Raw genomic sequence first — 15,502 nt, forward strand, 5'->3', positions numbered from 1 at the left:
CTATTTAGTCTAATGTTTATTAAGTCTAATTTTTATCTAGCCTAAATTTTATTGCTCCTCATTTTTATTTATCCTAATTTTTATTGATCCTAGTTTTTATTTATCCTAATTTTTATTGGTTCTAATTTTTATTGATCCTAATTTATATTTAGCCCAATTTTTATTGGTCCTAATTTATATTTAGCCTAATTTTTATTGAGCCCAATTTTTATTTAGCCTAATTTTTTATTGGTCCTAATTTATATTTAGCCTAATTTTTATTGGTCCTAATTTTTATTGAGCCCAATTTTTATTTGTCCTAATTTATATTTAGCCGAATTTTTATTGAGCCCAATTTTTATTTAGCCTAATTTTTATTGGTCCTAATTTATATTTAGCCTAATTTTTTGTTGATGCTTATTTATATTTAGCCCAATTTTTATGTAGCCTAATTTTTATTGATCCTAGTTTTTATTTAGCCTAATTTTTTTTTGGTTCTAATTGTTATTGATCCTAATTTATATTTAGCCTAATTTTTATTGGTCCTAATTTTTATTGAGCCCAATTTTTATTGAGCCCAATTTTTATTGGTCCTAATTTATATTTAGACTAATTTTTATTGAGCCCAATTTTTATTTAGTCTAATTTTTATTGGTCCTAATTTATATTTAGCCTAGTTTTTATTGGTCCTAATTTTTATTGAGCCCTATTTTTATTGGTCTTAATTTATATTTAGCCTAATTTTTATTGAGCCCAATTTTTATTTAGCCTAATTTTTATTGGTTCTAATTGTTATTGATCCTAATTTATATTTAGCCTAATTTTTATTGGTCCTAATTTTTATTGAGCCCAATTTTTATTGGTCTTAATTTATATTTAGCCTAATTTTTATTGAGCCCAATTTTTATTTAGCCTAATTTTTTATTAGTCCTAATTTATATTTAGCCTAATTTTTATTGGTCCTAATTTTTATTGAGCCCAATTTTTATTTAGCCTAATTTTTATTGGTCCTAATTTATATTTAGCCTAATTTTTATTGGTCATAATTTTTATTGATCCCTATTTTTATTGGTCCTAATTTTTATTTAGCCTAATTTTTATTGAGTCCAATTTTTATGTAGCCTAATTCTTATTGGTCCTAATTTTTATTGAGCGCAATTTTTTTTAGCCTAATTTTTATTGGTCCTAATTTATATTTCGCCTAATTTTTTGTTGATGCTTATTTATTTTTAGCCCAATTTTTATGTAGCCTAATTTTTATTTAGCCTAATTTTAATTCAGCACACTTTTTATTTAGCCTAATTTTTATTGATTTTATTTTTTATTTAGCCTGAATTTTATTGAGCCTAATTTTTAGGTAGCCTAATTTTTTTTTTAACACAATTTTTATTAAGCTTAATTTTCATTGATCCTGATTTTTATCAAGCCAACATTTTATTGATCCTCATTTTTATTTAGCTTAAATTTTATTTAATAGAATTATCATTTAGTAGAATTATCATTTAGAAAAATTTTTATTAAACTCAATTTTTATTTATTAGAATTATTATTATTTGGGCAAAATTCTCATTTAATAGGAAAAAGAAAAATGTATTTTAAAATAAATTTGGCTTTCGTTGAAATTTAAAAAAAATCACAACTCTCAAAATTTTTATCAAACAGAAAAATAAAAAAATATGTATTTTTTTATTTTTCATAAAGCTTTGTAAAAAAAAATTGTTCCATTAAAAAATAAAAGTAAAATATGAATGAAAATCTCACGTGAAATTTTGCAATTAATAGAAAAATAGATAGATTTGTATTCTTGGGCAAAAATCCACTTCAGTGTGATTGAATTTATAGACACCCCTTGTAAGTTTGCAATGAACGCATACGCAGACGCAACAAAGCCAATACAATAACCGTGTAAATGTTACTCTCACGAAGGAAAAAAAAAAATATATAGGGCTTAATCAGTTAGTCGATAGTCAAATTGGCTTAGAGACACCGACCGAGGATGGTCTGTAGAAAAGTGAACTCCGCGTTGTTCGGTCGCTCAATTCCAAGTGTCATTTAAAATATATTTTTTATTTTCAATAAAATTATTATTTAAATAGTGTGTGGAAAAAAAGAGAGAGAAGTGATTTAATTAGGGGGAGAGAGAGAGAGAAATTTTTTTTTTTTTTTTTTATATAGTGTAGAAAAAAAAACATCGTGGGGGGTGAAGGGGTGACGTCAAACTGGCGCCAACGTCAGATTTGAACGCCGGATGGTCGGAGGATTCGGAGCAAGGAACGTGGACTAAAGAAATTCCTCAGGATGGTCAGATGAAAGTAATTCAACTTTTTTTTCTTTTTTTTTTTTGTAGACCCCTTTTTGGGAAATTTTTCTCATGAAAAATATTTTTTTTTTTTCTGTCACTGTCACTTCTTGTATATATCTCTTCATCAAGTTTCTATTACATTTAATTCGATTTGATTTTAACTTAATTCTATTTTATTTTATATATCGCTCTATTTTATTGATAATTGAATTATTTGTAATCGCTATATCTATATATTGAGAAACGATTGACGCTACACAATTTTTTTTCAACTTTTTTAAATTTTATTTTATTTTACAATATAAATGGAATTAATTTTATAATTAAAGGGGTTATAAATTTTGTTTATTGAATTTATTTAGATTTATAATAATATTTTTTTTTTTGGAAAAATTATTTTCTTCTTTTTTGAATATATATACACAGTGTCGTCATATTGGTGAACGATCCAGTCGTTCCCTCATCTCGATAACAAATTTTTTTCATCCGGGGCAAAAAAACTTGTTCAGGGAATTCGATTGAAGAAGACAAATCTGTTATCAAGAAAAGAAGGGGGAAGAAGATCTTTGCAATAGAATGTGCAGCTGATCGGTATAAAAATAATTTTTATATTAATTGATTAATTTTTTTAATTTATATAAATAAATAAATTTTTTTAATTAATAATTAATTTGGTACATTAATTATTGTTTACGTTAGTTTTATTTTTATTTATTTATTTTTAGTACCATTTTTTAAATATTTATTTTATTTTAATATTTTTATTTTTATTTATATAAATGTAGAGTAATGTAAATAAAAAAAGAAAGTATTTTTTTTTTTATAAAAAATTTCCTTCTTTCTAGAAAGGAAATAAGTTTTTCTCAATTCAATTTAATAACAATTGTTTCGAAATTGTCAATTCTGCATTTATATAAAGTTGAGAGGAAATTCTTGTTTGACAGTATAAGACATATTCATTTTATAGGTATGAGGAAACACTCTCTGATTATCCTATGCTGTTATCTGTACACCCTGTTTGACATGGCTGCCTTGCACTTTCCGTAAGTACACAAAGTTAGATAAACGAACCTCAAGGGCTGTTAGACGGCATACAAGTTTCTACTTCATTTTCCACTAAATTTTCATTAAACTTCATTTCAACAATATGACAAATTTACCTCTGATTCTTATTTCAAATATTTTTCGTTTATTCAAATAAATAATTTTAATTTTTTAAAATAATTCAAAATTATTTAAATTATTTTTAATTTTTTAATTTATTTTTTTATTTATTTAATCCAAATAAATTTTCGTTCTTTCATTTCCATTAGAATAATTTCTTTTTCTTTATATAAATATATATATATATATATAAATATCGAAAGAATACACGAGACGTTAGTATTTTTTTCTATTATTTTTTGAAAAAAAAAAAAAAAAAAAAAATTAGTCAATATTTTGTTCGCGTTTCAGTGAGAAAGTTTGTGAGGCTGTCCTTTCCACAGAGGTAGAAGATTGGCAAGTTAAAGTCGATAGTCTGTCGTCTCGTACAATTCGACTTTCGGCGAGAAAACGCGGGTACCGGTTTTTTCCGAAGATAGAAAGGTAAAACTTTAATTCTGGCATGCATGATTCTCGTATTCACGTTTTTTTTTTTGTCTTTTCTCATTGCATTTTCACGCTCAATATTTTCAAAAATTTTCAAATATTTTGTTTTTTTAAATATTTTTTTCCATTAATTTATTATGTTAACAAAAAATTTGATTTGTTTTTTTTTAAAGAAAAAAAATTTGCATTAATTTTCAAATTATTATTAATAATAATTTTCAAACAAAAAAAATTCATGTAACTTTTTTTTTACAATGTTGCATGAAAATTTTTGCACTAATGTTCGATAGAAAAACAATTTTTTTTTACATTTTTTCTTATATAATAATTGTAAATTCAGACTTTCGTATTGTATTTTTTCCCAAAATTTTCAGTAAAAAAATTTTTCTTTTTTTTTCATTTATTGAAATTTAATTATTCATGCCAGAACTGTTTTTGCTAATGCACGCTTTTAAAAAATGTCTACACAAAAAAAGCTTTACACGCCAAAAAAAATTTTCTGCCAAAGAAGTACGCGTACCGGTTTTTTTTCACGAAGGTCGAATTTAATAATATCAAGAAGTACGCGTACGTTTTATTTTTATATTAATTAAAATATAAATATTATATTACAATTATGTTGTAATTATATTAAATATTAGAATAATTAATAAATTAGAAATAAATTAGAAATAAATATAAAAATTTAATTAAATTTTAAAAATTTTCTAAAATATATGGAAAAAAATAAATTTTCAAATACGCGTACTTCTTTCTAATGTGCCAATAATTAATGAAATTTTAATTGAAAATTCATGTCAAATTAATATCACCTGATAATTTATAGAAAGCACAATTATTTTTTTTTTTATATATTACACCATAATTATTGATGGAAAAAGGTGGAATATGAAAATAGGTAAAGAAAGACGTTGTTAGGTGAACTTAAGGGTATGCTGAGCACGAAGACCTATTATGGCTTCTCTGTTATTGCTGCTTCATCGGAATCGAGAATATTTGAAACTGGTATAAAATACATTTAATCTGAGTAATTCGGAATAAAATTCACTTTTTTCACACTTTTGCAAAAAAGTAAGGCCATTTTGTATAAATAAATTAAACATTTTTTTTTTAATCTTTTTTCACAGTAATAATTTTTTTCAAATTTTAATTTTGAAAAAAAAAGAAAATTGGGTCGAAATATTCAATGTTGTGTAAAATTCGTCTATGACAAAGTGTCATCAACAGATATATCAAAGAACATAAAGGCAAATGACCTTTCTCGTTTATATCGTTTGCAGAGAGATGGAGGTTGAAGAGTACGGACGAAAGGAAGTGTCCCTGTCGTTGCGAGATATTCTGCCCTTAAATCCGAAGAATTATGACAAACACAGGGCTCCAAAGTTCTTGGGACAACCAACCATGGTTTATTTTCACGTCACTGTCCTCAGCATTGATTCAATTAACGAGGAGTCCATGGTAATTTTCTTTTTATTTAATTAATTAATTACCCCCCAAAAAAAGTACAATAAATAATAATTTTAATTAATTACTAAAAAATAGAATCAAAAATTAATTACAATAAATAATGATTTATTTTTTGATAATTGTAATTTTAATTAATTACTAAAGAAAATAAAATAAATTAATAATTTTTTTTTGATAATTGTAATTTTTTTTACAGACGTATGTAGCGGACATTTTTTTGGCCCAAAGTTGGCGCGACTCTAGATTAAGGTTACCGGAGAATATGTCAGAGGAATATAGAATATTGGATGTGGATTGGTTGCACAATATTTGGAGGCCCGATTGCTTCTTTAAGAATGCAAAAAAGGTCACCTTCCACGAAATGTCGATACCGAACCACTATCTGTGGCTCTATCACGATAAGACTTTACTTTACATGTCCAAGTGAGTTTTTAAAAAATAATTTCAAATTTTTCAAAATAATGATAAATTGAAAAAAAAATTGAATTAAATTTTTATAAAAATTAAATTCCTTTTAATAATTTAATATTTTTTTCAGATTAACTCTAGTCCTCTCGTGCGCAATGAAATTTGAATCTTATCCTCATGACACTCAGATTTGCTCAATGATGATAGAAAGTCGTATGTATATTTTATTTTTCTATATTTTTATTAAATATTTGATGTTCTTTGAGAAAATAAATTTTTGATTTTTTTTTTAATGAAAATGAAAAAAAAATTTTTTGAACAAATTTCTAATAACGATAAAATAATAATTTTCTTTTTTTTCAGTGTCACACACTACACATGATTTGGTATTCATGTGGAATATGACGGATCCTTTGGTGGTCAATCCGGAAATAGAATTGCCACAGCTTGACATTGCCAACAACTATACAACTGACTGTACGATAGAATATTCCACAGGAAATTTCACTTGCATACAGATCGTCTTCACTCTTCGTCGACGACTCGGATATCATTTATTTCATACTTATATACCCTCAGCACTTATTGTCGTCATGTCCTGGATTGCATTTTGGATTAAACCGGAAGCAATTCCAGCGCGAGTCACTTTAGGAGTCACATCTCTTCTTACCCTTGGTAATTTAATTTTATATTTATTGTAAATATTTAAATATATTCAAAATTTATTCTCTCTATCAATATTAAAAAATTGTAATTTAAAACTTAATTTTTAATTCTCAATTTTAAAAAATTAATTAAATTAAATTAAAAAAATTTATTAAAAATATTATTATTTATTTATAAATTATTATTATTTGAAATAAATAAATTTTAATTCATTTATTATTATTAGTATTACCTACTATTTTTATTTTTATTTCTATATTTATTTCTTTAAATTAGTTATAATGTATTTGTTTGAAATAATTTTATTAATAAAATTTATTAATTTTTTATAATTTTAAAGAATATTTTTATGTTTACATAATTTTTTATCATATTTTTGACAGCGACACAAAATACACAATCACAACAATCACTGCCTCCTGTTTCTTATGTGAAAGCAATAGACATTTGGATGTCGTCCTGCAGCGTTTTTGTCTTCCTCTCACTTATGGAATTTGCTGTTGTGAATAATTACATGGGACCTGTAGCAACAAAAGCAATGAAAGGCTACTCGGATGAAGATTTAAGAGAAGCCATCGACGAATTTAAGGTTATTTTTTTAAAATTATTTTTATCCCAAAAAAAAAATTCATTTCACTGAATATTTGTCATTCTACACTGGAAAAAAAAATTATTTGATTCAAATACCAGTGTATTTGGTTATTATCAAATAAATATTTACTTGAATTAAATATTTCTTATTTGAATCAAATAAATATTTACTTGAATCAAATATTTCTTATTTGAATCAAATAAATGGTATTTGCTTCAAATACTGAAATATTTGATTCAAATAAGAAATATTTGATTCAAGTAAATATTTATTTGATAATAATCAAATACACCGGTATTTGAATAAAATAAATTTTTTTTTCATTGTATTCAAATAATTGACCTCTTTTTTAAAATCAGTTAAAAATATTAAAAAATTAAAAAAAAAATTAATAAGTTAATAAAATATATTGAGAAACGTAAAAATGCACTGAGGACGATTTCTTTATATCGAAAAAAAATTCTGTTATTGATAACTGATTAATTAATATATTTATAAAATATTCATATTAATAAATGTTTGGAAAAAATTTTTTTTCAATAAAAGAAATTTTGTTCCTTTCTAAAATTGATGATATGATTTTTATTAATGTCTAAATTAAATTAAGTCTGACTAAAAAATATTTTGCTACTAACTATGCTGAATATGACTGACATTTTCTGATCATAAAACAATAAAAAAATAATAAAATAAGAAAAATAATAAAAAATGATAAAAAATAACAAAAATCATATTAAAAATTTATATTAAACAAAATAGTAATAAAAATAATAATCTTAAAAATCACAGTCTGACTAAAAATTACTGTGATTACTGAAAAATACAACTATAAGAATTAAATCAATTTTGTCTGACTAAAACTGAACTTTATTACTGATAATAAATTTCAAGAATATTTAAAAGAATTGTTAATGTTATAATGGTATTAAAATCCTTATGTCTGACTAAAAACGTTTTTTACTACTTAAAAAATTCAAAAAATTAAAATCGCTTGTCTGACTTAAATATTTTTCTACTACTGAGAATTTTTTTAAAATAATTTAGCAAGTATAACTAAAACTAACTATTAGTACTAATTTAAAAAATTACAATAAAGTGTTGTCTGACAGTAAATTACTTGTACTATTGATATTTATAATATAAAAACGTTTTGTCTGACTGTAACTAATTTTTACTATTGTCATTGAAATTTAAAAAATCATCTGTTTGATTGTAACTGATTTTTACTACTGATAACTTTATTTCAATCATTTAAATAATTTGTCTGACTAAAAAAGACTTTTACTACTGACACGTTTAATTATTAAATTAATTTAATAACTGACTGAAACTAACAATAACTATTTAAAAAAATATATAAAGAAATAATATCCGGCTCACTTAAAATTCCTTTTACTACTGATTTGTCTGACGTTTACTAAAATCAATATCAGAATATTAAGAATTTTAAAAGAATTTAAATAATTTAAAAAATTTTTAAAGTCTGACCTTAACGATTTTTTACTACTGAAATCAAATTTATAAAGTCTCAAACTTATTTTTGCCATTGAATTTAAAATTACAAGGAACGATTTGTCTAACTATAACAATCTTTAACTACTGTTATCATAATTGAAAATGTTCTGTCAGACAATAATATTTTTATACATATAAATATACAATAATTTAATTATTAAAATTTAATAATTATAAAAAAATATAATTATATATTATTATAATCATTATAAATATATAATTATAATAAATAAATTTGAATTTAATAAATAAATATTAAATATTAATAAATAAGTAAATAATAAATAAAATAATTGCGAAATAGAAAAATCTATCTACACGGAGAAAAAAGATTTCTTTTATAAAGTAACTTTTACTACTTTCAGAGTAAAACTGGACCAACTCGAAGTTTCTGCGCATCTCTGGCAATTTTTACTCCAAAAATAGTAAAATTTACTCTAGAAATAGTAAAACTTACTACGGAAACAGTAAAATTTACTACAGAAATAATAAATTTTACTATTTTTGGAGTAAAAATTGCCAGAGATGCGCAGAAACTTCGAGTTGGTCCAGTTTTACTCTGAAAGTAGTAAAAATTACTTTTTCTTTTTCTCCGTGTATTTATAAAAAATATTATAAATTATAAATGCAATATTTATTTTTTTTATTTTTGCACATAAAATACAATAAAGTTTGAGAAATGGGAAAAAATAGTTAATGTTCATTTTCACGCTCTTTTAAAATAACAAATCTGCCATGTGTCAGGTAAATTTTCAAATATTTACACACTTGTGAAAAGTGAATTGTCAGTCCTTGGACATAAGTGTGAAATCGGTTAGCCACACACGTGACAAGATGATTATTTACCTTCCGGCAGACATTTCCCGTTTCTCAATAAAATATTTACCGTTACACTATCAAAAAAAAAATTGACGACGGGAAAATGCATGTAATATAAAATATCAAAATATGAAATTTTGAAAAAGTGTAATATAAATACCAAAATTTTATATTTTAATGTAAATATTTTACCTTTTTTATATTTACATTTACATTATTTATTTTCGTATGCAAATTTTCCAAATTTTTAAAAATGAATAACTGTAATGTAAAAAAATATTACATTTAGAAAAAAAATAAATTTTTTTTTACTTTTTTATATTTAAGAATTATGTTATTTATTTTGATTTCGCAAATTTTGCCAAATTCCCGAAAAAAGCAATAACTGTAATAATAAAAAAATATAATTAAAAAAAATATTAGAAAATAAGAAAAATATATATATTACTCTTTTTTTTGAAGATAATTATAAATTAAAATTCGATATTAATGAAATTTTTTGTCCTCTAATTAAATAGACACCAATGAGGCCAGATTCGGAAAGAAGTAGAAGTCCAATTCGACCACCGACTGTTCAATACGACACATGTTGTGAAGGTCGTGCAACAGCAATTTACATTGATAAAGTATCAAGATTCTTCTTTCCATTCTCGTTCTTTATTCTTAATATTCTCTATTGGAGTACTTTTTTGTAATCAAATAAAAATGTATGAAAGATAAATAAGCGATATTTTAATAAACACAACAATAAATAGTAATTAATTATAAAATTATAAATCTATATATATAGTAATTTGCGAGTCATGTGTAACTTTTATCTTAAATTAATAATTTGTAGCCTATATACCATAATATCATATATATGTAATACGACTGTATACTAATTTATTCATACCATTCTTTATTTCTAAATAAACTAATATTTAAATTAATAAATCTATATTTTAATTAAAGAAAAAAAAAGGAGAATTTTGTATAGTAATAATTATTAATGTGAATTTTTGTGTTTTTAAATAATAAATAAATAAAATTATATGAAACAAAAGAAATTTTAATATTTATAAAAAAAAACTTAAATTGATATATTGAATGAGATGAAAAGAATTTTTTTTTGAAAATAGTGCGCAGGAAGCTGGAAAACGAAGATATAGGTTTACTGTTTCTCGTAAAAAGTGAAGGCAAGCCTTGAATGAATATTTCTTTGTGTATTTGAACGATATACACATTGAAATTTTATGAAAACAGCTATCAAGGAAAAACTTTTTTTTTTATAGTCTTCAAGTGCCTTTTATAAAGAATGTAGCTTGCGCTCGTAAAATACAAAAACAGGAACCTCATGTGATCATCAAAGTTTGTAAATCAGAATCTCTTTTACAAAAAAAAAAAAAAACTGTTTAGAATAAATGTTACTCTCTAATACATATAGAATAATTTATGTCTTTCATAGATTTTATATCTATAACAATGAGGAAATGAAATTTTCCTTGAAAAATCGATAAAATAAGTATTCATAAAAAAAACAAGTTGAGTGCATTTTGAAAAAAAAAGAAATTAAATTTTTACTAGCCTATAATAAACTTGGAAAAATATTTTAAATAAAAAATAATTCAAAATCGAAAAAGAAACATTATAAAAAGTTTTATCGAACTAAAAGTGTCCTTTACTGATAATTAGAAAAATTAGAATCATTTTAATAAACTTAAAATTGTTTTTTTACTGTTGATACTAAAGCAAGAGTATTTCAGATCTTACCAAAAAAATTTACTTATACTATTTATACTAATTAAAAATTGTTTTAAACTTTTAAATTAAATTTTTAATTAAAAATTGTTAAAAAATGTTTCCTGATATATAAAAATTTTAAAAATTCGACTAATTACATTTTTTACTACGTATAATTTTACAACAATTTTTGTCTGACTTAAACTGTATTTTTCTACTGATATTATATTATAAAGAATTAAAAAAATTTTTGGTTTCAACTCTCTGAAAACTAAAGTAACAATTATAAAAATATTTCTCTGATTGGAACTTTCTAATATATCAGAAATAAAAGAATTAAAATTTCTGTGTCTGACTAAACATATTTTTCACTACTGAATTGAAGATTAAAAGATTTTGTATGTACAATTTTGTCTATATAAATATATTCTTAACCTATACTAACAGTAAAATTAATAATAATAATAATAATAATAATATACTTTTACTACTGTTTAAAGTAAATTCATAAATTTCTACTTCGTCTGACTAAAACGGATTTTTACTACTGAAATCAGGATTTCAAAATTGAAATCACTTTTTGTCTGACACAAACTGTGTTTCACTACTGATATCAAAATAAAAATTTACAGCGAATTTACTTTTACTACTAAAATTAAAAGTATTTTAATACTTTTGGCTGTTTTGGCTGACTAAAAGTTGACTTTTACTCCTTATTTAAAAATTTGTAAACTCTACGACTGAAATTCACTGCAACTGATTATAAAATTATCAGCAATAAAATAGCAAAATTTAAAAATCAGAAACTTACCTTTCGCTAGAAAAAAAAATTACAATTATATTTTACATAAAAAGGATAAATTATTGAGGAAAGGAGTGAATTAAATAATATATGGAAACATGAATAAAGACAGTACTTTATTTTTAATATATATATATTTTTTTTTCTCGTCGATTTTTTTTTATGTATAATTCATTTGATATACATATTTGATAATAAATATATTTTTTATTATTTTTTGTTTGTTTGTTTATTTTTACATTTCAAATGGTTCCGTTTGCGTGCATTTCTAGCATCCAAGCATTTTTTTTGACAACGATCGATCAACAATCAATTGTCGCTCTAATCGTATTAGAGCATTTTATTCATTGTTTATCCATTTTTTTTTTGTTTTTTTGTTTCTTTTTTTTTTGTTATAACGCACTATCTAATTAAATATTTTCATTATCGAATTTCATCTCTTTTTTCTTCGTGATTTTTGTTTTATTATTATAATCTACTTTCTTTTTTTTTAATACCATTTCGATCTACTATTTTTTTTTTTTTTAATTTCTTTTTTCAACAAGAACTTTTTTTTAAGACATTTAAGTAGTGTCAGTTTGTGTGATGATTGTTTTTTTTATATTTTTCTAAAGCGGGCCAAAATTTTATATAATATTTACAATTCAAGAGCGTCTATATAAATACTTTTTTTTAGAGAGAAATTATTGAAACATAATAATTTTTTTTTTTTGCATTATCGACATATAGGAACTAACTTATCTATAAAGAGTCTAATTATTATATAGTTTCCATATAGATTTTCATAAGTTTTAAATATATTATTTTTTGTAAATTACTTTTTCTATTTTCATTTTTTATACGAAACATGTTTTTTTTTTTTTGGCTGAAAATTATTAAAAAATAATTTTTTTTAATAAATTTTTTTAATAGATTTTTTTTAATAGATTTTGCAATAGATTTTTTAATACATTGCATTTTTAACAATGTTTATTATTGAGCAAAATGAATTAATTAATTAAATTATTCCTTTGTATCACGCACAGTTATTATTTTATGCAACTTGGTTCAAAGGAAAAATGAATAAAATTCTCTTTTATAATAATTACATAATTGAATCAAAGTGAACGAAATATAAGATTCTTTGTACTTGTTTTTTTTTTTTAAATTAAGAATGAAATACTTATAATTGCATTTTAATTAAAAACAGAAATCTTTTATAGATGTCTTTAGGTGAAAAAAAAAATTTGTAAATTAAAAAATTAAAAAAAAAAAATCTAACCCTTATAATTGTTTATCGAAAGAAAAACGGTATTTAAAAAAAAATCTCTTTATTTTGAGTTTAATCAACGAAAGAATCGTGTAAATTTTTTTTTAACTTTGTTGAAATAAATTTAATTGACTTTTTTTTTTAATTCTAATTTCGCATTTCTTGAAAACCGTTAATATATTTTTAAATCACAGGTTTTGAAACAAAAGCCAAATGTATCAAGAAAAATTATGATCTCATTTATTAAATAATCATTTTTTTAAGGACTGAATAATACATCTATAAGAATATTTTTATCAGTGTGTATAATAATAATGCTAATAATAATAATGTAATAATATTATTAATAATCATAATCATAATTATAACCATAATCATAATTGTAATTAAAATCATAATTATAATGAAAATGATAATAATAATCATAATCATAATAATAATCATAATTATATTCATAATTAAAATGTAAAATCACAATTATAATCATAATTATAATTATTATCATAATAAAAATTGTAATTATAAGAATAAAAATAATCATAATTATAAAAATAATAATATTAATAATAAGAATAAAAATAAATTATAATAATATAATAAGAGATATATTTTTTTCGTACAATTTATTCGCGCAGTGAAATTGCTGACGGTCTCCTATGCGACGAGGAAAATTTAAAAATTCAAAACGTCTAAACATAGTGGCAACAAATTTCTGTAATATATATATGTACGTATTTCTACTTCCGGGACGTTTCAATTTTCTTATAGGAATAAATATAATAAATATTTTCGATCAACGTTTTTAAAACAGTGCAACGTTTCAATTGTTATTCGCAAATATTTTTAAGTTTATGGCTTCGCCTATAATATATGTAAAAACGTATTCATGAAAGAAAAAAAAAAATTTCAAAGTAATTTTTAATAATATTTTTAATATATTTATTTTCAGAAAAAAATCTTTCAATTTTTTTTTTTTTTTTACTGAAAAAATTAAGAAATTTCATAAAAATAAATAAAAACTTTAAATAAATAATAAATGTAAATAAATAATTTAAAAAAAGTTAACCCTTTTTTTTGGGAGGAAATAAAATTTTAATTCAGAATACGTCTTTGACAAAATATTGTAATACGTGTATATAGTCTGGCGCAACAACGCGTCTCAGTCTTAGCCAATTTTCTTCGTCATTTATATATGAACCAGTCGTTTATCATTTTTATTAGTTTTCGCGAGGAAAGCAAATGAGAAAAATCTCGAAAAAAAAAAAAATTCGAAACAAAAGACAAAAAATTGTATTAAAAAAAATTCTTTTCTTCGTTCATTTTTTGTATTGTAAATAAAATTTATTTTTCTTTCAAATTAAATTATATGTGTGAATGTAAAAAATATTTTTGAAATATTTCGAGATTAATCGAATTTACATTCCTTGAACTTGTGTAATTCGAGATGAATAAATTATTTTCTATAAGAATTGAAAATTTATGCAGAATATTCCTGAAAGTTTTATTATCTCGAGAATATTGCGAATCTTCTTCTCTCATTCATTCTTCACTCTTTTTTTTTTTTTTGTTAAATGTTACATTTCGTTTACACTCGCGATTATTTTTCATAAATATATTTATATATATAGGCAATATTAACCAATATTATAATCGCATATTAATAATTACAGAAAATTTCAACAATTTTTGAACGCTATTTGATATAAGATTTTTTTTTTTTGGAAAAATAGATTTCCTCGCAAATTCTCAATGTTCTCGGAAACATTCTCGAGAATATTCTCCAAAAATATAAATTCTCGAAGTTCTTTTTTCTGGACATATTTGATTTTAAATATTTTAGCGCATATTAAACGCTATATAGAACATTTTGTATTTTTATTTTCAAATTTGGTTTTTTTTTTTCATTATCTAAGGCGCGCTACGACTTTTAAATATGACTCAGAAAAATCCAAGTGAGATTCAGTCAAAAAAAAAAAATAATTAAATAATTTAAAGATGTAGACGGAAAGATACCATCAAAAAAATTTGAATTCCCCTTGATCGTTCATTATTTACCAAAAACTCGTTGCCTGCCAACTTTAAACAAATTCATTTCATTGTAATAATAATAATAAAAAAATCCTGGAAAAATAAAAATTATGAAATAAAAAAGTAGTTTTTGACATTTTTAGCTTTTTGATTTGAAAATTTTCAATTTTTCACCTTTAAAAAGAAATATAATTTTTAAAATCAGAAAATTATTACAAAATTAATATTTTCAAATAAAAACTACGTCGACAATAAAAATGTAAAATAAACAAAAATAAAGGTAAAAAGATTTTAGAAATTTAAAAATGAAATAAAAACTTGACAATTATTTTTTTCATTAAAAAAAAAAAAAAAAAAAACACA

The 15,502-nt window shown here is 22.3% G+C and overlaps 1 protein-coding gene across 2 annotated transcripts; it reads left to right on the forward strand.

The window, feature by feature from the left end:
• The first annotated feature begins 1,940 nt into the window (after window positions 1-1,940).
• On the forward strand, window positions 1,941-10,239 carry LOC127288075 (glycine receptor subunit alpha-4-like). 2 transcript variants are annotated; one of them, XM_051315300.1, is made up of 10 exons: window positions 1,941-2,291; window positions 2,708-2,872; window positions 3,249-3,324; window positions 3,737-3,868; window positions 5,152-5,329; window positions 5,535-5,761; window positions 5,877-5,959; window positions 6,110-6,421; window positions 6,796-7,001; window positions 9,857-10,239. In XM_051315300.1, exons 3-10 carry the CDS (start codon window positions 3,251-3,253, stop codon window positions 10,031-10,033), a joined length of 1,389 nt encoding a protein of 462 aa, XP_051171257.1. In that variant the 5' UTR covers window positions 1,941-2,291; window positions 2,708-2,872; window positions 3,249-3,250; the 3' UTR covers window positions 10,034-10,239. The 2 variants fall into 2 exon arrangements, with proteins under 2 accessions (XP_051171257.1, XP_051171258.1); XM_051315301.1 differs by lacking the exon at window positions 3,737-3,868 and having other exon boundaries at window positions 9,857-10,238.
• Window positions 10,240-15,502: the final 5,263 nt, after the last annotated feature.

The sequence above is a fragment of the Leptopilina boulardi genome, unplaced genomic scaffold, assembly GCF_019393585.1.
Source record: "Leptopilina boulardi isolate dan_hultmark-lab unplaced genomic scaffold, ZJU_Lbou_2.1 LbouV2_38, whole genome shotgun sequence".
Lineage (NCBI taxonomy): Eukaryota > Metazoa > Arthropoda > Insecta > Hymenoptera > Figitidae > Leptopilina > Leptopilina boulardi.

Coding starts and splice junctions, on each gene's coding strand:
- LOC127288075 (XM_051315300.1), top strand. CDS start 3,251: ATGAGGAAACACTCTCTGATTATCCTATGCTGTTATCTGTACACCCTG. Junction 5,762..5,876: donor ACTTTACTTTACATGTCCAA/GTGAGTTTTTAA, acceptor TATTTTTTTCAG/ATTAACTCTAGTCCTCTCGT. Junction 6,422..6,795: donor CACATCTCTTCTTACCCTTG/GTAATTTAATTT, acceptor TATTTTTGACAG/CGACACAAAATACACAATCA.